This window comes from Prinia subflava, chromosome 17 (assembly GCF_021018805.1).
Source record: "Prinia subflava isolate CZ2003 ecotype Zambia chromosome 17, Cam_Psub_1.2, whole genome shotgun sequence".
NCBI classification, from domain to species: Eukaryota; Metazoa; Chordata; class Aves; order Passeriformes; family Cisticolidae; genus Prinia; species Prinia subflava.
The window spans coordinates 13094122-13113818 of record NC_086263.1 but is presented as its reverse complement, the minus strand read 5'-3'; the positions used below and the strand labels follow the sequence as shown (position 1 = coordinate 13113818).

The 19697-nt window shown below is 56.7% G+C and overlaps 2 protein-coding genes across 7 annotated transcripts in view; one reads left to right on the top strand and one right to left on the bottom strand.

The window, feature by feature from the left end:
- TNRC18 (trinucleotide repeat containing 18) overlaps nucleotides 1-2946 on the top strand; it is a 54674-nt gene extending 51728 nt beyond the window's left edge. For all 4 annotated transcript variants that reach the window (XM_063414440.1, XM_063414442.1, XM_063414441.1 and 1 more), the window contains exons 27-28: nucleotides 109-183; nucleotides 719-2946. In XM_063414440.1, the coding sequence (XP_063270510.1) occupies nucleotides 109-183; nucleotides 719-925 (282 nt within the window). In that variant the 3' untranslated portion in view covers nucleotides 926-2946. The remainder of the gene's footprint in view (nucleotides 1-108; nucleotides 184-718) is intronic.
- SLC29A4 (solute carrier family 29 member 4) lies at nucleotides 1645-18706 on the bottom strand. Of its 3 annotated transcripts, XM_063414443.1 has the most exons (15): nucleotides 18571-18706; nucleotides 16973-17341; nucleotides 14929-15222; nucleotides 13201-13367; nucleotides 12269-12415; nucleotides 8468-8637; nucleotides 7693-7824; nucleotides 7477-7590; nucleotides 7269-7397; nucleotides 6757-6831; nucleotides 6175-6434; nucleotides 5950-6085; nucleotides 5240-5427; nucleotides 4735-4975; nucleotides 1645-4660 (listed from the first exon to the last, which is right to left on the bottom strand). In XM_063414443.1, the coding sequence occupies exons 4-15, from the start codon at nucleotides 13266-13268 to the stop codon at nucleotides 4518-4520; spliced, it is 1803 nt and encodes a 600-aa protein (XP_063270513.1). In that variant the 5' UTR covers nucleotides 13269-13367; nucleotides 14929-15222; nucleotides 16973-17341; nucleotides 18571-18706; the 3' UTR covers nucleotides 1645-4517. The 3 variants fall into 3 exon arrangements, with proteins under 3 accessions (XP_063270513.1, XP_063270514.1, XP_063270515.1); XM_063414444.1 differs by lacking the exons at nucleotides 14929-15222; nucleotides 16973-17341; nucleotides 18571-18706 and having other exon boundaries at nucleotides 13201-13782; XM_063414445.1 differs by lacking the exons at nucleotides 12269-12415; nucleotides 13201-13367; nucleotides 14929-15222; nucleotides 16973-17341; nucleotides 18571-18706 and adding an exon at nucleotides 10645-10809.
- Nucleotides 18707-19697: the final 991 nt, after the last annotated feature.

Below are 19697 nucleotides of genomic sequence, written 5' to 3'. Positions count from 1 at the left end.
GGGGTTGAAGTTCCAAAAGCACGTGTGGTGGGCAGGAGGTGATGGCATGGAAAAACAACAAATTCACCAGGTTTTCATTTCTGTTTCCTCTTTTCTTCTTGGGCACAGCGCTGGGATCAGAAATCAGGCAGGAGTCTGTCCACAGCTTTGCAGGCATCCAACCAGAGGAAGGACTTTATGGAGGTTGGTGAGACTGGGGGAAGACTGGGAGGCAATGCTGGGTGCCCTGTAACAAATAACTACTGCTGGGAAATTCCCCCCAAACTTCTCTGGCTCTTGCTTTTTGCCTTGCCTGCCAAGTGTGCAGTGCCCAGGACTTGGGGGATGGATATTTCTGGGAGGGTGGGAGTAGCTGCAGGTGCTGGATGTGGGGAGAAATAGGGAGCTGCAGCGTTTGCATCCTTGAAATGAGGGTGACAAACTCATGGCCTCCATATTTCCCTTATGTGTGCTTGGTAGCTGCAGCATTCCCATCAGTGAGAGCCAAGTGAAAGCCAGGGCTCAGGTTCAGTGGGCTGGAGGGATTCCAGGCTGTCCACGGGCCTATGCAGATTCCCAGTGTAGCTGGCTGGGATGAGTGAGATGCTCTTGAGCGTGAGCAGAGTCCTATCCCATTACAATGAGTTTTTCCTACTTTTTGAAGATGATGCTGAAAATGCTGTGTGATCTAATGGCTCCTTTTTTTCCCCACCCCCTTCCTTCTGTTCCTTTTGTGCAGAGAGCCCTCTACCAGTCCTCTCATGTGGATGAAAATGATGTCCAGACCATCTCACACAAGTGTCTTGTTGTTGGTCTGGATCAGTATGAGCAGATGCTAAAGACGAAGAAATACCAAGACAGTGAGGACCTCTACTACCTTGCAGGGACCTACGAGCCCACCACGGGCATGATCTTCAACACTGACGGGGTCCCTGTCATCTGCTGACCGCCCAGGGGACACATGCCACCCCCTGGGAAGGGATGGGACAAACCTGAGGACGTGCCTGTTCAGACGACATGATTGTTTCTTTCAATGCTCATTTCTGTGTCACACTACAGACAGGAGAGCGCGAGAGGCGAGGAGGAAGGAGAAGGCTGAAGAAAGGGGTTGGGGAAGCCGTGATGGGACTCGAGGAAGATGCCATTGGGGGTGGTGGTGCTTGAACCCCGAGGCTCTTCTGGAAGTGGCTTTAAGTAAGGTGACACTTGACCAACTTCTCCCTTCCTCCTTTTGGTCCAGGAAAGCACATGGGTCTCGTGATCATTTCACCAGCGGGACCCCCCGGCAGGAGGGATCCCTTTTGTGTCATTTTTCCCCATCAGTAACTCGGAAGCCGCCCGTGCGTGGAAGGTCCCTCTTGCCTTCTGCGTGCGCTCCTCTCCGTCCTTATATTCCCTTTCCGGCTTAGTTTCGCATGACCCTTTATAGGAAGGACAGGGTGAAAGAGAAAGGAGATGAGTCTCTCTCAGCGCCTCGTCTCGATCCTCTCAGCGCCTTTTTGCTGTTCCCTTTCCCTGGAGACCCCTCTGGCAGCGTGTGGAGCACGACAGGACCGGGCTGGCCCCAGCACAGAGATGGCAGAAGAGAATCCTCCGGGCTGGGAGGAGCCAGGTGGAAGAGGAGCCAACATCCAGGCTGGGACGCTGCCTTTCCACTGCCTTGAACAAATAGTCTGAACCCTCTGCAGCTCTGCACCCCTTCTGCCATGCAAAGGTGCTGGAAGGAGCAAGCAGGTGGCCAGGGCGGTGACAAGTGGCAAACTGAGACCTCAGCTTGGAGCGTGCAGTGAAGGGCAGGAAACAGCTGGGAAAAGCTGCTGCTTGGTGCTTGGAGAAGATCAGAGGCCACTGGAGTCTGGCATCCCTCACCCAGCTTTACCTGCCATGCCTTGCCTGCTCTGAGACGTGGAGCTGCTGGGAAGCCTTGCCCATGATTGGAAGGGAACGGGGACAGTGTGTGAACGTTCCCCCAGCCAGAGCCCCGCTGCCACCTCGGGCTCAGGGACTGCAGCTCGGCCTCCTCCATCCACCGAGGAGCGGAGCTCCCCTTGGGCATGCGCCAGACCCGCGGCACCGCCGCTGCTGCTCCAGGCTTACACCTGGCAAGAGGGAACACCAGAGGAGAACCTGAGGAGGACGACACACCATCCTTGCACTTAAAACAAACTCCAAGAGACGCACTGATCTTTGCAACTCCCGACTCGCACTACGGATCGCCGGGACGCGGAGCGGGGCCCGGCTCAGCCCAGGCTCTGGTGGGGAGACGCTTAAGCCAAGGACAGATTGGAAACTCTCCACCCTGGCTGCGTACCAGAGACTGGAGGCCGGAGCTCAGGGGTGAGGGACAGCCCCACGGAGTTACCCTCGTCCTTTAAACAAACCACACGGTGCTGAGCTCGTACCATCTCCACCCCGGGCCACCGGCGCCTCGGCACGGCGGACAGCGACGGTTCTAGCCTGTACAGTTTTAATGTACCAAAAGACTCTTTAGCCCTCCTGTATTATAAGTCTTTAAATGGATTCAACTTTTTAATTATAAATATAAATATAAATATATATATATAAATATAAACTTTTTAAAACTGTGAAAAAAATTATGAAATTATAAAAAACAAAAAAAGAAAAAAACCCACAACGGCAGAAATGAACACAGTCTGACGTTTAGAATATTATTTTTTATTTCCTGTTGGATTGTGATTGTAAATGATCTGGGAACAGGCACACCCCCCACGCTCAAAGTGTACTGTACTTCTAGAAGCAAATTGTGTGAGCATATTTTAAAGAGCGAGAGAGAGAGCGCGCGAGAGAGATTTTATGCTAATGTTAAATAGAAAGCACTTAAAACCCACTGCCTTCTATGGAACACAAGGATATTTCAGACAATCGAGAGGAAAGGAGAGCCAGGTTTTTGTCTTTTTTGTTTTGTTTTGTTTATGTTTTGTTTAAAACAATTTTTTTGGCATTCTGTTTGTTGGAGAACTCCGTGTGATCTTTTTTCATAAAAAAAAAAAAAAATCTAATTGAAAAAAAGCAACCCACCGAAGCATCTTTCTTTGTCTCGCTTGTCCTGACCACAGGGTTTTTCTCCCCTTGGTGGCAATGATGGCTTTTTGGCACCTGCCCTGGAGAAAGACACAGCGCAGGTGCCTGGTGGCTTTTGGGGAGAACCTGTCTGTGTGACGTGGTGGCACCGATGCACAGGACTGGACACTGGAGCAGAGGTGTCTGCTGGACAGGGCCTGTGGGCTGGAGGTGCGAGTCCTCCCCCTGCCACCATGCTCAGGGCACCATGTGCTGAGAATGAAATGCTGGATTTGCTCTTTTTGGTGTGGCTGCACTTCATACAGGCAGGAGCTTGGCATGGCCAGACCCTCCCGTGCCGTGGGGGCCGGGTCGGGGCCAGGCCTGGCACTCTCTGGCTCCTTGGGCTTCATTCCCTGGGATGTGGCACCTGCCAGTTGGCACAGCGAGGTGCAGCTGGTTCCAAAACGTGGTGTTGGCACCTTCTCCTGCTGCTTTCTGCTCCTCTTGGCCTGTTCCCTCTCCCGTGGGATGCCCACAGCAGTTTGCAGGCTGGCAGGGGTTTGGTGTAACCCACTGACATGTTCAGCCACCCCAGGTGACAAAGGGGACCCTGAAGATGGGGGAGCAGCGCAAGGGGCACCCCAAGACCCACCAGGACAGGCAGCAGGCACCACCCTGTGTGTGTTTGCCAGCCCAGCCCATGACCAGTAGTCAAGTGCCACCAGTGGCACAGCTAAGGACCAATCATCGTTGCAAAGACATTTAATTATTTAATCAGCTTCACTTATGTCCTGTGCAATAAATCTTGAAGCTCAGCAGTGGCCTGCAGGTGGCACTGGCAGTGCTGTAGCCTTGGGACCCCCCCTCTACCCCTTGCAATGGGACAGATTCACAGTGTAGGGTGGGGGGAGGCAAGGCCCTGCCTCTGCTGCAGTTAGGGGGGGTAAAACTAGACACAATTAAAAAACCCACCTTTTTCTTCCCCAACCATCATATTTTGAGTATTTAGGGAGGGACTGTGATTTCAAGCCATTCCTGGTGAAAACCTGCAGCACCATCAATGGAAGTTGAGACCCACCTTCCCAGAGCCACCGGGACTGAAGGAGCATTTCCTTCCTCTTCTTCCTCACCAGCCCTCCATCACCCTCCTCCCCAGTGCTGGTCCTATTCCCTTTGGGATTTGGCAGTATTTTCTTCCTCCTGTCAATGGCTTGGTGCAAACAGAAGATCCCCAGCCCTCACTGGAGAGCTGCACATTGCTGATGAGGAGACCCCCAAAAGCAACAAGAACTGTCCCCTGGGGTGGGAGGAATGTCACCCCAAGCAGTGGCCCTGCACAGTGCCTGGCTGGGCAGCACAGGCCGTTTTGGAATGCCACAGCCCTGTGCCACAGTCCTTGTCCATGCTGGGGTGGATTTCTGGCTCCAGGCTCCCTCCTGGAGGAGGGATGTGGGGTGCTGGGGACCACGGTGGGAAGCAGGACCCATCCCGTCCCCATTGCCCCGCCCCAGGGCTCAGTACCCCGAGGTAAAGGAGCCGTTGGAGGTTTCGGTGTAGAAACAGGTGCTGTGGGAGGTACTGGTGAGGCTGTAGGCAAAATAGGCCACGGCCGAGCCCAGCGTCAAGCCCGTCATGTAGGACACGGTCATGGTGTTCCCTGTGGGAAGGGACACGGGGCGTCAGGGGGCTCTGGCCACACCCTGTGGGGTTCCCAGGAGGGCTCGGTCCTACCTGCCAGCTCCCGCTGCTCCGGGCTCACTTTGCCTGCGGCCAGGATCATGGGGACGCTGCCGAAGTAGCCGTTGGTGATGCCCATGAGGAGGGAGAAGATGCAGGGCCAGGCGGGGTGGCCGAAGGTGGGCTGCCCGTTGGGGTAGACACACATGATGAAGAGGGGGATGAAGACCACGCGGAGGCAGGAGTAGACGAGGAGGTGGGTCCCTCTCCAGTCGTAGGGCAGGGCAGCCAGGATCTGCAGAGAGGGGTAGAGACTCTGCTGGGAGGATGAGGAGGCTGGGGAGGGCCCTGCGGTGCCCAAAATGGGGCAAGAAGGAGATGAAATGGTGGAAAGACCAACTGCTGTGGGAACCCAACCTTGGCCATGCTGGTGAGCTCCAGCCTCACACTGGTTAGACCCCCATGGGTGGAGATGACCCTTGGTGGAGCCAAGTGGCTTAGGAAGAGGACACCAAAGCAGGACAGACCCCCACTGTGCTGGCTCTGGCCTCTCTCCTACCTTGCCGACAAAGTCAGAGAGGTTGAAGATGGCCATGATGAGGATGGGGAGCCATTCCCCCAGCGTGCAGTTGTGGATCTCCGACTCCAGCCCGGGAAAGAGGCACAGCGTGATGAAGTAGGTCATGGCGATGGAGAGCATGTAGGCCCAGATGAGGCGGGACACGACGTAGCGGTAGAGCAGCATGTCTGGCAGGGACAGGCAGCACAGCTCAGCCAAAACTGCACCCCAGCCCCCTTGCAGAGCCTGAGAGCTCTGTCTAACACCCAGGGGTGCCTTTCAGTGATGAGTTTGCCCCATGGTTTTGGGCACAACATTAGGAAAGGGATCACAGAAACTTTTGGGGATGGAAGAGACAGTTAAAGATCACCCAGTTCCAACCCCTGCCATGGGCAGGGACACCTTCCACTGTCCCAGGTTGCTCCAAGCCCTGTCCAACCTGGTGGACACTTTTAGGAATAGGACAGCCACAGCTTCTCTGGGCAGCTTGTGCCAGGGCCTCCCCACCCTGACAGAGAAGAATTTCTTGATAATATCCCATCTAATCCTGTCCTCTTGTCAGTTTGAAGCCATTTCCCTTTGTCCTGCTATTCCATACCCTTTTCAGAAGTCCCTCTCCAGCCTTGGGTATGATCCTCCCCCAAAACTCTGGGTCAGCAATCATTTATCCCACCCCCCAGGCATGACTTTCCCCCAAGCCCACCACTCACCTCGGAAGCTGGGCCAGCTCCTCTTGATCTTGGGCCGAGGGACATCGAAGCGCATGTAGGTGCCACTCCCAGCCAGCTCAGCTTCGGCGCCGGGGCTGCCCCGGGGGGAACTCAGCTGCCCCTGCTCCCGGTTTTCCTGGATGAGGGGAGAGGGGACAGCAGTGCTGAGGTGCAGTGGCAAAAAAACCCCCAGGGGCCGGCATTTGTAACCCACCCCGGGCTTACAAATCGGACGTCCTCAGAGGTGACGTCGTGGTGGACGCGGTAGCCGGTGCCGGCGGCCCCGCGGCTCTCGGGGAGGCCCTTGCGGGAAGAGTCCGTGTAGTAGCGCACGAAGCGGGTGCGCTTCACCAGGAGGTGCAGGATGAAGCACGTCAGCTCCATGCCGATGGAGATGAAGAAGAAGATGACGGTGTTCTCTTTCTCGTCTGACAGCAGCAGCTTGGTGAAGATGCGGCTGAGCGAGATGATGACCCCGGCGGTGCCTGGTGGTGTGGGAGAGCTGTCAGAGCCCCCCACTGAGTGGATGTGATGCTTCCCGGTATAGAGGAGCCACCAGCAGCGGTTTTGGGGTGATAAAGCTCCTGGCAGACATCCCCACCCCCAGCCTGACATGGCAGTGCAGGGACTTATAAACCACTAAACTCCCTGGTTTGCTGAGGAGCACCCTAAGGTGCCCCATATCTGCTGGCAACCCAGCTGGGCTGTGCTGGGGCCAGTGGGGACCCAGGTGTGGCTCACTGGGGTCCCAGGAGAAGGTACAAGCCCTTGTGGGATGTAACATGGTCAGTGGCTGTGGGTACTTACTCTCGCCCGTCATCACTCCCTGCGTGTAGCGCTTGGGCAGCAGCCCCGTGTAGCCATAGAAGCTGGATTGCTGCACTTCAGGAGAGATGCACAGAGGGGAGAAGGAGGGATTATTGCTGCAGCCAAAACTCTGGGAAGGGGGAAGAAACCCCAGAGGGAACCAGTGTGCTGTGGCACCCGGGAGCTGCTCCTTCCAGAAGCCTCCTTGCTCCAAAAGCAGCAGGGCCTTTTTTCCCTCCCTGGATGCTCCACTATGTCCGTTCCCACCCAGAGTGGCCACCAGGTGTGGGGGCTTGGGATGCCATGGTGGCCCAGATCAGTGGCGTTGGTGACCCATACTCAGTTTGATGCTGGTGCCCCTGGCCAGTCCCACAATGTCTGGACAGAGGTGAAGGGAATGGGGCAGGGACCTGAGGGTGATAGGGATCAGAGCAGGAGTTGTCCCAGCTCAGGGACAGGGCTGTTTCCCACCCCTGCCTGCCATGTCCCAGCCCAGCTGCTCTGTCACATACCTGTGCAGCCAAAGGCCACCACCCCGACAGCCACCAGGTTGATGGCGTAGGCTTGTCTGCGGCTGAACAGCTCCAGCCACACGTCGCAGATGCTGACGAAGAGCAGGGGCCCCAGGGCGAAGAGGTAGCCTGTGGGGGGAAGACAGAGGTGGTGGCAGGGGCACAGCAGGGGGACAGCACTGCCTGGGGCTGCAGGGACCCCACTCACCCACGGAGATCCGGGTGTGCAAGCTCAGCAGCTCCACCAGCGCGTTGTTGAGGATGACGGCCACCAAGGCCACCAGGATGTAGGTGAGGCTCATGTCAAAGACGATGGAGGTCCCTGAAGAGAGGCAGGGGATGGGGGGACAAGAGTTCAGTTCCCTTGGAAGTGGGATTGAGCTCTCTGCAGGTTTGGGGTGTCAGGGAGCTGCTCCAGACCTACCTGGGTATTTATGGTGCAGGTAATCCACATCAGTGATAAAGCTGTTGTAGGGCAGGAGAAATCCCACCCCAGCCAGCAGCATGGCAAAGTAAATCCCATGGTATCGATCCTGGGGCTCGGGGTCCTCAGAAACTACCCCAAAAGAGGAAAGAAAGAGGAAAAAATGTAACAGTAGCACTGCTGCACCCCTGGGACCCACATCAGACCCCAGCCTTGAGGCGATGAAACAGCTCAGCTCCCTGTAAAGATACAAATAAACACCCCAGCTCTGAGAAGTCCCTTCCCTAAATAAAGACATTTCAGTGGAGACCCAGGAGGCAGGAAAACATCTGGGCTTTGGGGCTGGTGAGTTTTAATTGCAGCTAAGCAAGCTGAGAGTGCATGTAATGCACAAGTCAAGGTGCAGGAAGGGTCAAGGCGGGTGTGGAGGTGGACAGGGCTGCCTCAGGCTGTGGACCAGGGCTGGGGTGAATCCCAGGAGTGTCCCTGAGCCCTGCATGGAGAAAGATGAAGCTGCAGGCTGGGGGTGAGCCTGGCAGGAGAACCAGGGCACCAATCCTCAACTCCTTGCCAGCCTGCAGAGCCCACTGTCACCGGATGTGCTGGTGGCTCAGATGGGTACAGAAAGGGATGAAAAAGGGTAGTGGGCAATATTGTGGCATTTCAGGCTATTTGTGGCTATTAAACCCCTCCCAGAAAGCTCCTAAGCGGGTGGGAAACCAGCAGGGAACCCAGCTGCTGGCCGTGGGTCAGGGTGAGCCGTGCCTGCCCTCACCTGGCTCCATGAAGGTGAGGACACCCTTGGCCTGGCTGCCCCGCTGCAGCTCATCCTCCTCCAGCTGGTAGCTGTCGAAGCTGAAGCTCATCACCACGTTCCCCTCCGGCGTCGCCGCCGGGCTCAGCTCCTTGAAGCGCTCGGCCCCCACCGAGCCCATCCTGGCCCCCCTGAGAGGGAGGGAGAGCAGTGACACCCCTGGGTGCACAGGTGGGGCCCTGCTCCCGTGTCCCTGGGCGATGCCAGGGGTCTGCAAGGGACGATGGCATGTGTGTGGCCCTGAGCCATCTCCACCTCGCTGTATAACAGCGGTTCTGATGTTTTTTTCCACCTGAAAAGAAGATTTCCCCGAGGCAAATGGGATCCACCGACCTTCTGAGCAAAGTTTGGCTTTGGGGTGGTGAGCAGAGCTCGTGGGGGACCCACACGAGCCACCCCCGAGGCACAGCCTGGCTCAGCATCTCGCTGGGTTGCTACTAAAGACAAACGCCCCTGTGATTTCCAAAAGCAATTAGAGAAATTAATGGATGAAAGCCACTCACGGAAGGCGGCTGCGGGGATGATCCCGGCTGCCTCGGGAAGCCCTCGCTCCCTGCAGGCAGCACCCTTGCTCTGCTTTATGCCCCTTCCAGCATCTCTGGGGTCTGGGGCTGGGGCAGAGCCACTGGCCCAGGCAGACATGGTCCTGCAGCTCTCAGAGAGGGGATAGGATTTGACCCTGCTTTTTTCAGATCTGCTTCTCTGCAGGATCAGAGCCAGCACAGACCTGCTCCGAGAGCTGCCAGAGAGACCCCAGCATCACGCTGGAAAGGGGCTGGACCAAATGCACCCCAAAAGAAACTCCCCAAATACCGAACATCCTCCAGTGATCCCACTGAAACAGGGTTCATCCCTGTGGTTCAGCCCCAGGGGGCTGCTCTGAATTCCTTGCCTGTCCCCAATCCACATCCTGCAGATCTCCCTGGCATCCAGAGGTGCTGGTGGTGGTGAACAAATCTCCTCCAAGGCAGCAGGTTGAGTCAGGCAGGGAGGAAAAATCAATGACAGTGATTTCTTTGGTCTCCCTGCCAGACATGGCGTTTGTAGGAGCAGAGAGGTTTTCCAGATGGATGTGTTGGATGCTGGAGGGCCCTGAGGCGGGTGGGTAAACGTGGTGCCCCCACACCCTGTGAGTGACTTCCTGGAGCCTAAAATTCTCCTTTTGCTGCAGGGGCAGGTACACAGGGCAGCACTGCCGCGGCCCCGAGGCTGTGCTGAGGTCACAGCACTGCTGGGGGGCTGGGATGGGGTCCCCCCTCCAGCACCGTGCTGGGGTTCATCCCAAGACCCCCATCCCGGTCACCGCGAGCAGAACAACCCAGCAGGGCCCGTTGTCTTGGGGACACCGCTCCGTGCTGCTGCTCCCGGAGGAGCTCTCTGCAATCCGCTTCACCCGCACCCTTCCGTGCTGCTGCCGCCCCAGGCAATAAAACCCAGCGGGAAGCGTCTCCCGGGGTGCGGGAAAGCCTGTTGCAGGGCTTTTCCTTAGCAGCAATCCCAGCTGGAGAAGGTACCAGCTGGAAATGCCTGGTACGTACAGGCTGTGGCCCAAACTTCCCGGGGCCGGGGGCAGAGTGGGATGCGGGATGCGCGGCACAGCCGCGGCGCTGGACCAGCCTCCGGCACTCTCCGCCTCGTTCCCCCGAGCATCCCTGCGCTGCCGTAAATTGGATTTTCTCCTCCCGCCGGATTTACATCCGTCCGTCCCTATGGATTTACACCCTGCCGCCCCTGTGGCCCCAGTGTGGGGGTCAGGGGCGTTTCTCCATCGCGGGCAGGGCTGGGAGGTCTCACCCGAGAGGAGCCCTTGCCCCGCTGCCCCCCCGGCTCTGCGCGACCCCCGGGCACCGCAGCCCTCCCGTTCGGGCACAAAAGCGGTTTGTGCTCTGGCAAAAGGGTCCCCGACATCTTGCCGGCGGCGAAGTTGCCATAAACGGGGGAATTCAGTAACCCACGTCCCCGGTCTGAGGGAGAAGCTCCTGGCCGGGCGGAGCGCGGCCCCAGCCGCGCCCGGAGGATGCTCGGGGGGGCCGAGAAGATGCTCAGTGGGGCCGGGGCGGGCAGGGGCTCGGGGCGGCGGCTTCCCCTCCTTTCCTCCCGCTCCCCGGCCGAACACAACAGGTCGCGGCGGTTCTTACCTCGCTCCGCCGCGGCGGCTCTGCGGCACCGGCGCTGGCCCGCCCCGCTCAGCCCCGGCGGCCGCCGGCCCCCGGCCCCGCCATACCGGAGCCTCCGCCGGGAGGGGGCCGGCACCGAGTGCGGCGGCGGCGGCGCGGAGCGGGGGCGGCCCCGGCCCTGCCTCCCCCCGGCCCTGCCTCCCCCCGCTCCTCCCCCGAGCCCCCCCGCCGGCCCCGGGGCCGCGGGAGAGGCTTCCCCGCTGCCCGCCCCTACCCCTGTCCATAGGCACCGCCTATAGGTACCGCCTATAGGTGCTGGCTAGAGGCGCCTTCGGAGGTTCGGAGGTAATTGCAAAGAGAGATTAATTAGGAAGAAAGCCCCGGTAATTTCATTCAGGGCATAGGCTCTTCAGGGAGAGGGTCATTCCTGCCCTGCGAAGGGTTTTGTCTAAGAGGGAATCAGGATGGATGGGTGGACAGACGGATGGTGGGTGGGTGGGTGGGTGGGTGGATGGATGGATGGATGGATGGATGGATGGATGGATGGATGGATGGATTGCAGCTCTGGTTAACAGAACACAGCAATCCCCCAGCTTTCCGAGGAAATATCCAAGAGGGTCCCTGCTCCCCTCCAAAACCAGGGAATGGAAGCAGAGGAGGAAGGGAACCAGCAATATGGGGCAGTGTGGATATCCATCCTGGGAGAAGACACGTGTCCCCAAGGTGGGTGACACTGGCAGGGACCTTATGGGTGTCCCCACCCCTCCTGAGCTGGGTGAGCTGGCCCAGGCTGCAGGCTCCATCACGGGGATCTGGTGCTATCAGGCTTTCTCCAGGAGCAGCAAGGCACAGAGGGGGGACTGGGTGAGAACCCTGGGGAACCGTCCTTTGCTGGGCTCTCTTCCCCGGAGTGTGTGAGGATGGAGGCAGCAGGAAGGAGGAGAGGAACCATCCCTGCTCCCAGGCCGTGGCTGCACCGCCCCGGGCTGTGAATTACAATCTCCTCGCAGTCAATAGATCCTGCGTTGTGTAAATCAGCGTGTGGGGCTGGGGATGCGCTGCCGCTGCTGCCAGAGGAAATTAGAGACACAATCATTTGTACCTCCTCGGCTGCCCTTCTGCTGTGAGCGGGGCTGAGGAAAGGGTCTCCTGCAAATTCATCTCAGGGAAGAAAACAGGCCAGGTGGAAATTTCCATCTTTTCTCCTTGGCTGAAATAGCCGGAGTTTGGCTCAAAGCTCACCTGATGGCTGTGCCAAGCACGGCCTGGAGCCGGGGCTCAGCCTTCCCTGCTCCCCTCTGGGCTGAGCACCTGCACAGCTCAGCCCGCTGCTGCAAAGGGGGATTTTTTGGGCTGTTTGCTTTGGCGCATTTGTTCAGCTCTAATTTCATAGTGTCATTGTAAAATCTCAAAGCACCTCACTCCCCTTGGGGTGCATCCCCTTGCTCTGCACCAGACTCCATCACCCCCTTCCAGGAACCTTGGAAATGCCAAACAAAAAAGGGGTGAGTGTGGTGGGGGTTGTCTGGCCGTGTCTGCCACTCTTGGCACCCAGACAGTGAGAGTGCTCCACGAAAAGAGCAGGATGAGCTGAAGCATATGGGCACCCGCCTTTTCCCGGCGCTCGCCAGGCAGCATTACTCACCACAGGGATTCCCCCCAGGAGCTGCTTCTCCCCACTCCACAGCCCCGGGAATAGCACCAGGGGTGGTTCTTTAGAGACAGCCAAGCCGAGGGGAGCATCTCAGCTCCCGAAGGGACGTGGTGTTCTCCAAGCCACTGAACCAAACTCCTGGTGGCAAAGAACAAGGGTGAGGTGAGTTTTAGCCTCCTCTCTAAAATCACACAAACAGGAGATCCCCATTTCAAAGGGGTTCCCTTTCAACCACTCCTGCCATAGATGTGACAAAACCATGCTGGGATACCCAAGGAAACAGCTTGGAGTGCTACAGGGAACACAGGGAGATGAATCCATCAGGGTGAACTCTGGGTGCTTTCTCTCTGCTTTGCCCATCCCCAAGTGCAGTGTGAGACACAAAGAACACTGTCCCCCCCCTCCCAAAATGCCCAAGGTGCCCCCTGAGCATGGGCAGGCTGAGCTGCCTCAGCCTGACAAGGGTATGGGGGTCCCATGGGCTGCACTCTCCTGGAGTTTTGCTGGGCTCTTCAATTTTTCAAGCTGGCCCTGAATAATTCAAATTCCACATAGTTGGCTCAAGGTTGGTGAGCTCAGATGCTCCTTGGGTTTCTGCTTGACCCACTTTAACAGGCAGGAGAACCAGCCAGGCATGGTGTTCCTGGTCCCTGTGGCATGGGGGACATCCCTTACACACAGCCCCAGCCTGGAGCCTGCCCCCTCCACATCCCACACCCTCATCCCTCACCCACACTGCAGATTTTGGTATTTTTTTTTGTTCTCCCCTTCTCCTGCCTCTCCCTGCTGTCCCATGGCTCCCAGCACGAGTGGATGCATCCCAACAGTTTTTGTAGGATTACAAGGAGGGATTTGCTTGGCTCCATGAACCAGCCAAACACTGTGGCCACCTCGCCACAGCTCCTTGCCATGCAGAGCCTCACCTCACTTCCCAGGAGCCTGGATGAACATTGACTAATCCTGCTGGCAGAATAAGAAGCTGCTGATTCATTTGGCTCCGAGATGCTGGATTAGGACCATCTCCAGAAATGTCCTGTATTGTTGTTTTTTTCCTTGCCCTTCCAGCCGAGTCAGGTTTTATTAATCATTGCTGTCGCAGAGGGGAGAGGAAGGAGAGAGCTTTCAGCTTGTCAAAAACCTCAAGCCAAGGCTTTAAACTCTTGAGGACCATGGGAAGGGGCTGTCCCTACTGTCCCCATCCCTGTGGGCACAGTCACAAGCCATCCCTTGGTTAAGGAGCTCCTTCACCAAGCTGTCCCCACCCTGCCAGGCTGCCCTGGTTATTCTGTGCCCAGCTGGGGTGGGTGACACTGACAGGGGGCAGACAAAGGGATGGAACATCTGCACCCCCCTTCCTGCACCCCTCTTCCCACACCCCCTCACTCAGGGCTCCCTGAGGGAGCACCACACATCCATCTCTTCCACTTCACGGGAAGAAGAGGCTGTTCTCAAGCCTGCAATCCCCTCTTGGGAAAGCTCCTTTAAATAACATTGCATCCTCTGCCTCCCTCCCCGGGGTCTGCTCCCAGTGCCGGCCGAGCGTGCCGTGCCAGCCCCAGGAGCACCCTCGGAGCAGGGGCTTTGCGTGGAGACGGCGGGGATTAATCAGGGATGCTGCCTCTTGGCCAGAGTCACACTTGGGGGATTACTGGGGCCTGCAAGGAACGGGGAGTAGCCAGGGAATTCGTTCAGTGCAAGTGGAGGGGTTTGTCACAATCCGATTGCAGGCGTACAGAAATCCCCAGTGCTGGCAGGAGCTCAGCACTGGAGGCCACAGGGATTAACTGGTTTTTCCCCAAGCTTTGCAGCAAGGCTGGGGTGGGAGGAGATGCTCTAAGCCCAAAGCTCTGGGTTTAAAACCTCCATGGAGATGCAGGGGCTGAGCTGAGCATCAGCTTTGGGGCACCCAAGCCTTGTCCCAAGGCCAAGAACCAAATTCCTTCACGTGGATGCCCCAATTCTCCTGCAAGGCATTACTCTGCATCCCTCCTGCCCTCAAACCAGCCTGGGAGAGCTGGAGAAACCCTGGGAGGACACCCATGGCCTTTGCATTCCCCTCGCTCCTCTTTGTTGGAACAGATTTGCATCCATCACTAATTAATCCAAGATGAGCTCCTAATTCAGCTCCTTGATTGCAACTTTGCATAATTGCTGCACACACAGGCAGAGTGGCAGGACGGGATAAAAAAAGGAGACAATCAGCGGTGGGTGGAGAGGAAACAACGCCGGGAAGGGCCGGTGGGGCTGGCTCCCACTCACCGGGCTATTTACAGACACAGGTTGAGAGGGATCTTTGGAAGGAGAAGATGGTCACAATTACCCTTGGAGGGGGTGTTTTCCCCCCGTGCTGTGCTCATGAAGGGCCTCACCAGCAGCCACAAAACCCCCAGGCAGTGGCAAAACCAGGAATTGCAGGCCAAGGCTTTTTGCTGTTCCTTTCATCGCCTCCCCAGGCTCCCCTTCCCCAGCACTGGCCGTGGGCTTCAGAGGGGACATTCCACCAGAGTGAGCAGGAAAAACGCATCCCCGTGAGCCTGGCTCCAGGCTTGTCCCCCAGGAACATCACACCCCGTGTCTGTGAAGGATGTTAAACCCAAAAACAAAGCCCAGAGGCTGCCTCAGGCTGGGCAGCATGGTGAGGGTGAACTCACCTCAGCCCACAAAAAAGCGGAAAATCCCAGCTTTTCCTGCCAGCGATGCCCAAGCCATTCCCACAGGGCTCCAGCAGGCACCCACTGCCACACAGGACCGGCCATGTGTGCACAAATCAACGCTGATACCGGCTCAGGGGTGATTTCACCACCTCCCTCCTCCTTCTCCACTCACATCCCACCCCAGCCATCCCCCTCTGCCAGCGAACACCTCCACACGCCCCGAAATCTGAGCGACAGGGCAGCAAACAGCGGCGGACAGCTCAGCCTGGCGCTCCCCATTCACGGCCAGCCCTGCAAAAGAAAATCCACTTTCAGTGCAGCCTTTTCTCTGGGAAAATGCAGCTCCCAGCGCAGAGGCCCCACGGAGGGGGCTGGAAGGGGGTTTGGGCAGCCGGGCTGGCCCCAGCACCCCTCTTAATCAGGCGGGGCATGCATGAAGCCTAATGCTGTGGCGAAGATTTGGGCACTATTGACACACACGGCGCGTTAAACGCCTTACGGGGGATTTGCATAAGCTCGGGGAGGGAGGAAGAGCGCGGAGAAAAGTGTCGACAATGGGAAAGTAAATGCATTAAAGTGCTTAGGGGGAAAAAAAAAATCTGATAAAGGAATAAACCAGTTAAGGGAATATATTACTCATAGCCCCGTTATTCAAATCCTGCCTTATAGGAAATCCTCTTAAAGCGATCACCTGATTGTGTGTTAAATTCCTAATTGAATAATAAAAGAATTATGTATTTCTGCCATAAAGGCACGAAGATGGGAGCCCACGAGGATGCTCGGTGAGGGGGGAGCTGGCGGCAGAGGAGATGAGGGGAGAGGGGTCTTGGGGCAGCAGCAGCATCCAGGAGATGTGATGGGAGGGATGGCTGGGAAAGGGGAAGGCTGCAGGGCTGAGTGCCTGTGGGTAGTGGGGAGCTTTGCAGGGCTGGGTTTAGGAATTCTAGGTTTAGAATTCTTCTCTATAGAGGGAGAAAGGCTCGATGGAAATCCAGGGCTCCTCCAGCCCTACTGGCACAAAAGCTGAGAGGAGAGGCCAGACGTGGTCCCTGCCCTGGAGCTGCTGGGGAGCCCAGCAAGTGCAGCCCCCCAAGATTCGGGCAAAGGGAACTTCGGGAGGGTCCCAGCAGCTCCTGAAGCTGCCGAGGAGCAGAGGGAGGGCCCATGGGCAGCCCTGGACGCTGCAGGAGAGGCTCAGCCCCTGCTACCCCCTCCTTTCCCCAGCCAGGAGTGAGGGCGATGCCTGCGTGGCCTCTCCTGATGCTGCTGCCCTTCCCCCCAGCTCCATGCTATAAATAAGATGCAAAAAAAGGAGAGGAAAAAAAAAAAAAGAAAAAAGAAAATAAGAAAAGAGCACATCACCTGGCACTCAGGAGGTGAGGGAGAACAGCAGGATTGACATGCACCAAACCCTCAGACTGTGCAAGGAGTGTGGGGGTGGAAAGGGGGGGAGAAACAAAAGAGCTAAAAATAGCCCAGGGAGCTGCTTTCTTCCCGGAGATCATTTTTTCCCCTACCCAGCTGTTTCATTTAATAAACATGATTATTTATTTATTTCTCCCTCTCTTTACTCCACTTTTTACTTATGTTTTTTACTCAGTCAACACCACTTTACCCATCCTCATCCTTTTCCTTACCTTTACGTCTCCTTTAAATGTAAGGTAAAAAACAAAACAAAACACCTGAAACCAAGGGAAAAAACCCTGAAACTGAGGGCCTCGATGCCTCCAGCAATATCTTGCTGTTGCTACAGCTCTTTATAGGTAATTTAATATCCCAGAGTTGCACCTGCTAATGCAAACTCTGATATCAATAAATGGCAGCAGTGAGGGCAGAGGCAGCAGCTGAGAAAACAAAGCACCAGCACCCAGCGAGCCCCAGCCAAGCTCCTGGCTGTCAGAGGGGTTTTATTAGGCAGGATTGGGTTGTTGGAGCCAGATTGAGGTCCCAGTCCAGGGCTGGGACCTGTCCAGAGTGTGGGAGCTGGAAGCAAGCAAGGATTGCAGGGAGGTGGGGTTGGAGCTATCCTCAGGGAACTGACCTGTCTAAGCCAAGCTTGTGCAGGGCAGGGGGGTGCAAAGCCCCTCAATTCCCAGGGGAGACCCCCGAGCCCTGGAGCAGCTCCAGCCACAGCCAGGAGCTCACAGGTTTGCTCCTCTCACATCTCCAGCAGTGCCTGTACCTCCTCCTCCTCCTCGATCCGCATCCAACAGCAGCAGCCAGGGAAATCAGGGATGACAGGAACAGTTAATTTGAGCCTGCAGAGGCCATCTTCCCGTGCATGTGTTGTTTTGTTTCCAAATAGACTTTGAATAACGAATTTCGGATGGTAAAGAGAAAAAGCTTCGTCCTGACCTCTTGAAATGCAAATTGCCTTTCACCCTGGGAGAGATGAAAGGCTGCTTCTTATCTGAAACGGTAAAAAGGGGTGAGATAACATCCCTGGCTCTGTCTCCTGGCTTTCATTCCCAAAATTGTTTTTGGGCAAGGAGAGGAGAGATGCTCTGCATGATTTCACTGTGCTTGGTGCCCACAGAGAGCAGGGGGCTCCTCCGGGGACCCCTGGAGCAGAGAGCCTTGTGCTTGATGGTGCAGAGGGAGGGGACACAGCCCGGGGTCTGCATTTCCCTTCACACCAGCCCTGTTCCAGGCTTCAGCCAACAGCAGAGGCTGTGGGGCCAAGCCTAGAGCTTTGCCCTCCCCTGCCAGAACCCAGTCTTTGGGCCCAATTCCAAAAGCTGCAGTGTTATGTGCTCAGGAAAACACAGCAGAGCAGCGGCACAGCCACACAGCCAGAGCCAGACCCGCCCTGCTCTGGCCCCACCACTGAACCCTCATCCCAGCATGGCTGGATCCAGGCAGGAGCTTGTGGCACACACAGCAGCCAAGCACCCTCTGCCTCCCCCAGCAGTTTTGGCTCAGGGCTGGGTGAAGGCAAACACAGATCAGTATTTTTTTCCCCCCTCTCAGGTTTTGCTCTGGGTCAAGGAGCACAAGTGCAAGATGCCCTCAGCATGCACAGAAGGTGCTGCAGAAGGAGTGGATGAGGGATGTTATGGGAGTAAACAAGGGAAGGACCATGAACGCACCAAGGAGAAAAGTCTGGGATGCTGCCAGCAAAAGAGTAGGGAGGTTATAGGAGGAAAAAGACTGGGATGCTGCTGGGGAACATGCAGGGATTCTCTGGAGGAGAAAAGACTGGGATGCCCCCAGGGAAGGAACAGGGATACTGCCAGGAGAGGAAGGGATGTTCCAGGGAAAGAAGACTGGGATGGTACCAGAGAAGGGAAGAAAGAACATGCATGCTCTGGGAACAGAAGGCTGGGATGGTCCCAAGGAAGGGACAGGGACACTTTGTGGCCCCAGGCCCCTGCACCTCCATCCAGCAGCTGCACAACTGCAGGGCACTGCCCCCCACAAGCCTTCCCTTCACCAGCCACAGGCCTCAGCTTCTGGCCCATCCCTCTGCCTGCCCTTCACAGATAAAATAAATTATCAGCCCAAATCTGGAGCTGCTGAGGAGCAGTGGCTGACAGTGTCACCAGCCTCCCTCAAGCAAGGAGGAGGGGACAGCAGTGACAAGGGAGATGCTGAGAAGTTACACACCAGACTGGCACCCAAAATTGACTCTGTACCCACCGTGTGGACAAGGAGGATCTGATCACAGGGACAAAGTGGAGCCGTGCCCCTGCATCACTTGGTGCTCCCCAGCTCCAGACAACTCTTGTGGAGAAACAAATCTCTCTCAGGGCCTTCCTTGCCCCTGCAAAACAGAACCCAAAATATCAAAATACTGCCAAAACCCTCTAGCTTACTTTATGGACTTACCCAGATACAGCAATCTCCAAATCCTTTATTATCACCTGTAACTTAGTAAAACTCTCTGCTAAAATCCCCAACCCAAAACATAACCCAGTGCTGGAGGAGGCAGCATCAGCTGTCCTCAGCTCCAGCAATCTGGGCACAATTCCCCGATTAGCTCATAGTTCATCATTAATTAGCCCAAAGAGCCTCTGCCAAGGGCCTGTCTGAGACTTGCATGGGTTGGATGTGGCAGGGGAGAGGTGAATGCTCAGGGACCAGCTGAGTGTGGGTGCTGCAGAGAGGAACAAGCTGCTCCCAAGCCTGGGCAGGATCAGAGTGGTGCTGCTGCTCACCTCTGGCCCCAGCATCTCCTTTCTGCCCGCTGGCTCTAAAAATGAGTGATGCTGCATCCACCTTGCCAACCAGGCAGGCCAGGGGCAGTGTGAGCTGCTCTGCCTGGTGTCTCACTCCCTCCTCTGCTCCCAGCAGTGTGTTCAGCTCAGCCACAGCCCAAGCAGGGCTGCTCACACCAGGACTGTGCTTCTGCTCAGTTGTTTCGTCTTGGACTCAAGTCCTGCGTAGTGAAGGGTGTCAGGGCCTGACCACTGGGCAGGTCATCACAGCTAAACCCAAAAGCCTACTCAGTACAGAGAGAAAGCGAGGAGGAACAGAGGCACGAGTCCAGGCTTACCCTGGTAATAAGATAAATAATTGGAGATGGGATTGCTCAGTCCCTTCTCTGGAAACTCATGCTCAGTGGGCCAAACTCAGTACCAGCAGACAGATGTGAAACTGCTGTCCTGAAGGCAGCCACAGCTGCCTATTTTGGGGCTGGGTGTGACCCACTGTTCACAACTTTCCCCACGCCTCCTGGAGAATATTCTGCTTTGGTCCTCTGGGGCTGTTGGACCCCCCAAAGCATCAGTGGGTCTGGATGACTCTATCCTGGGACACAGGGGACA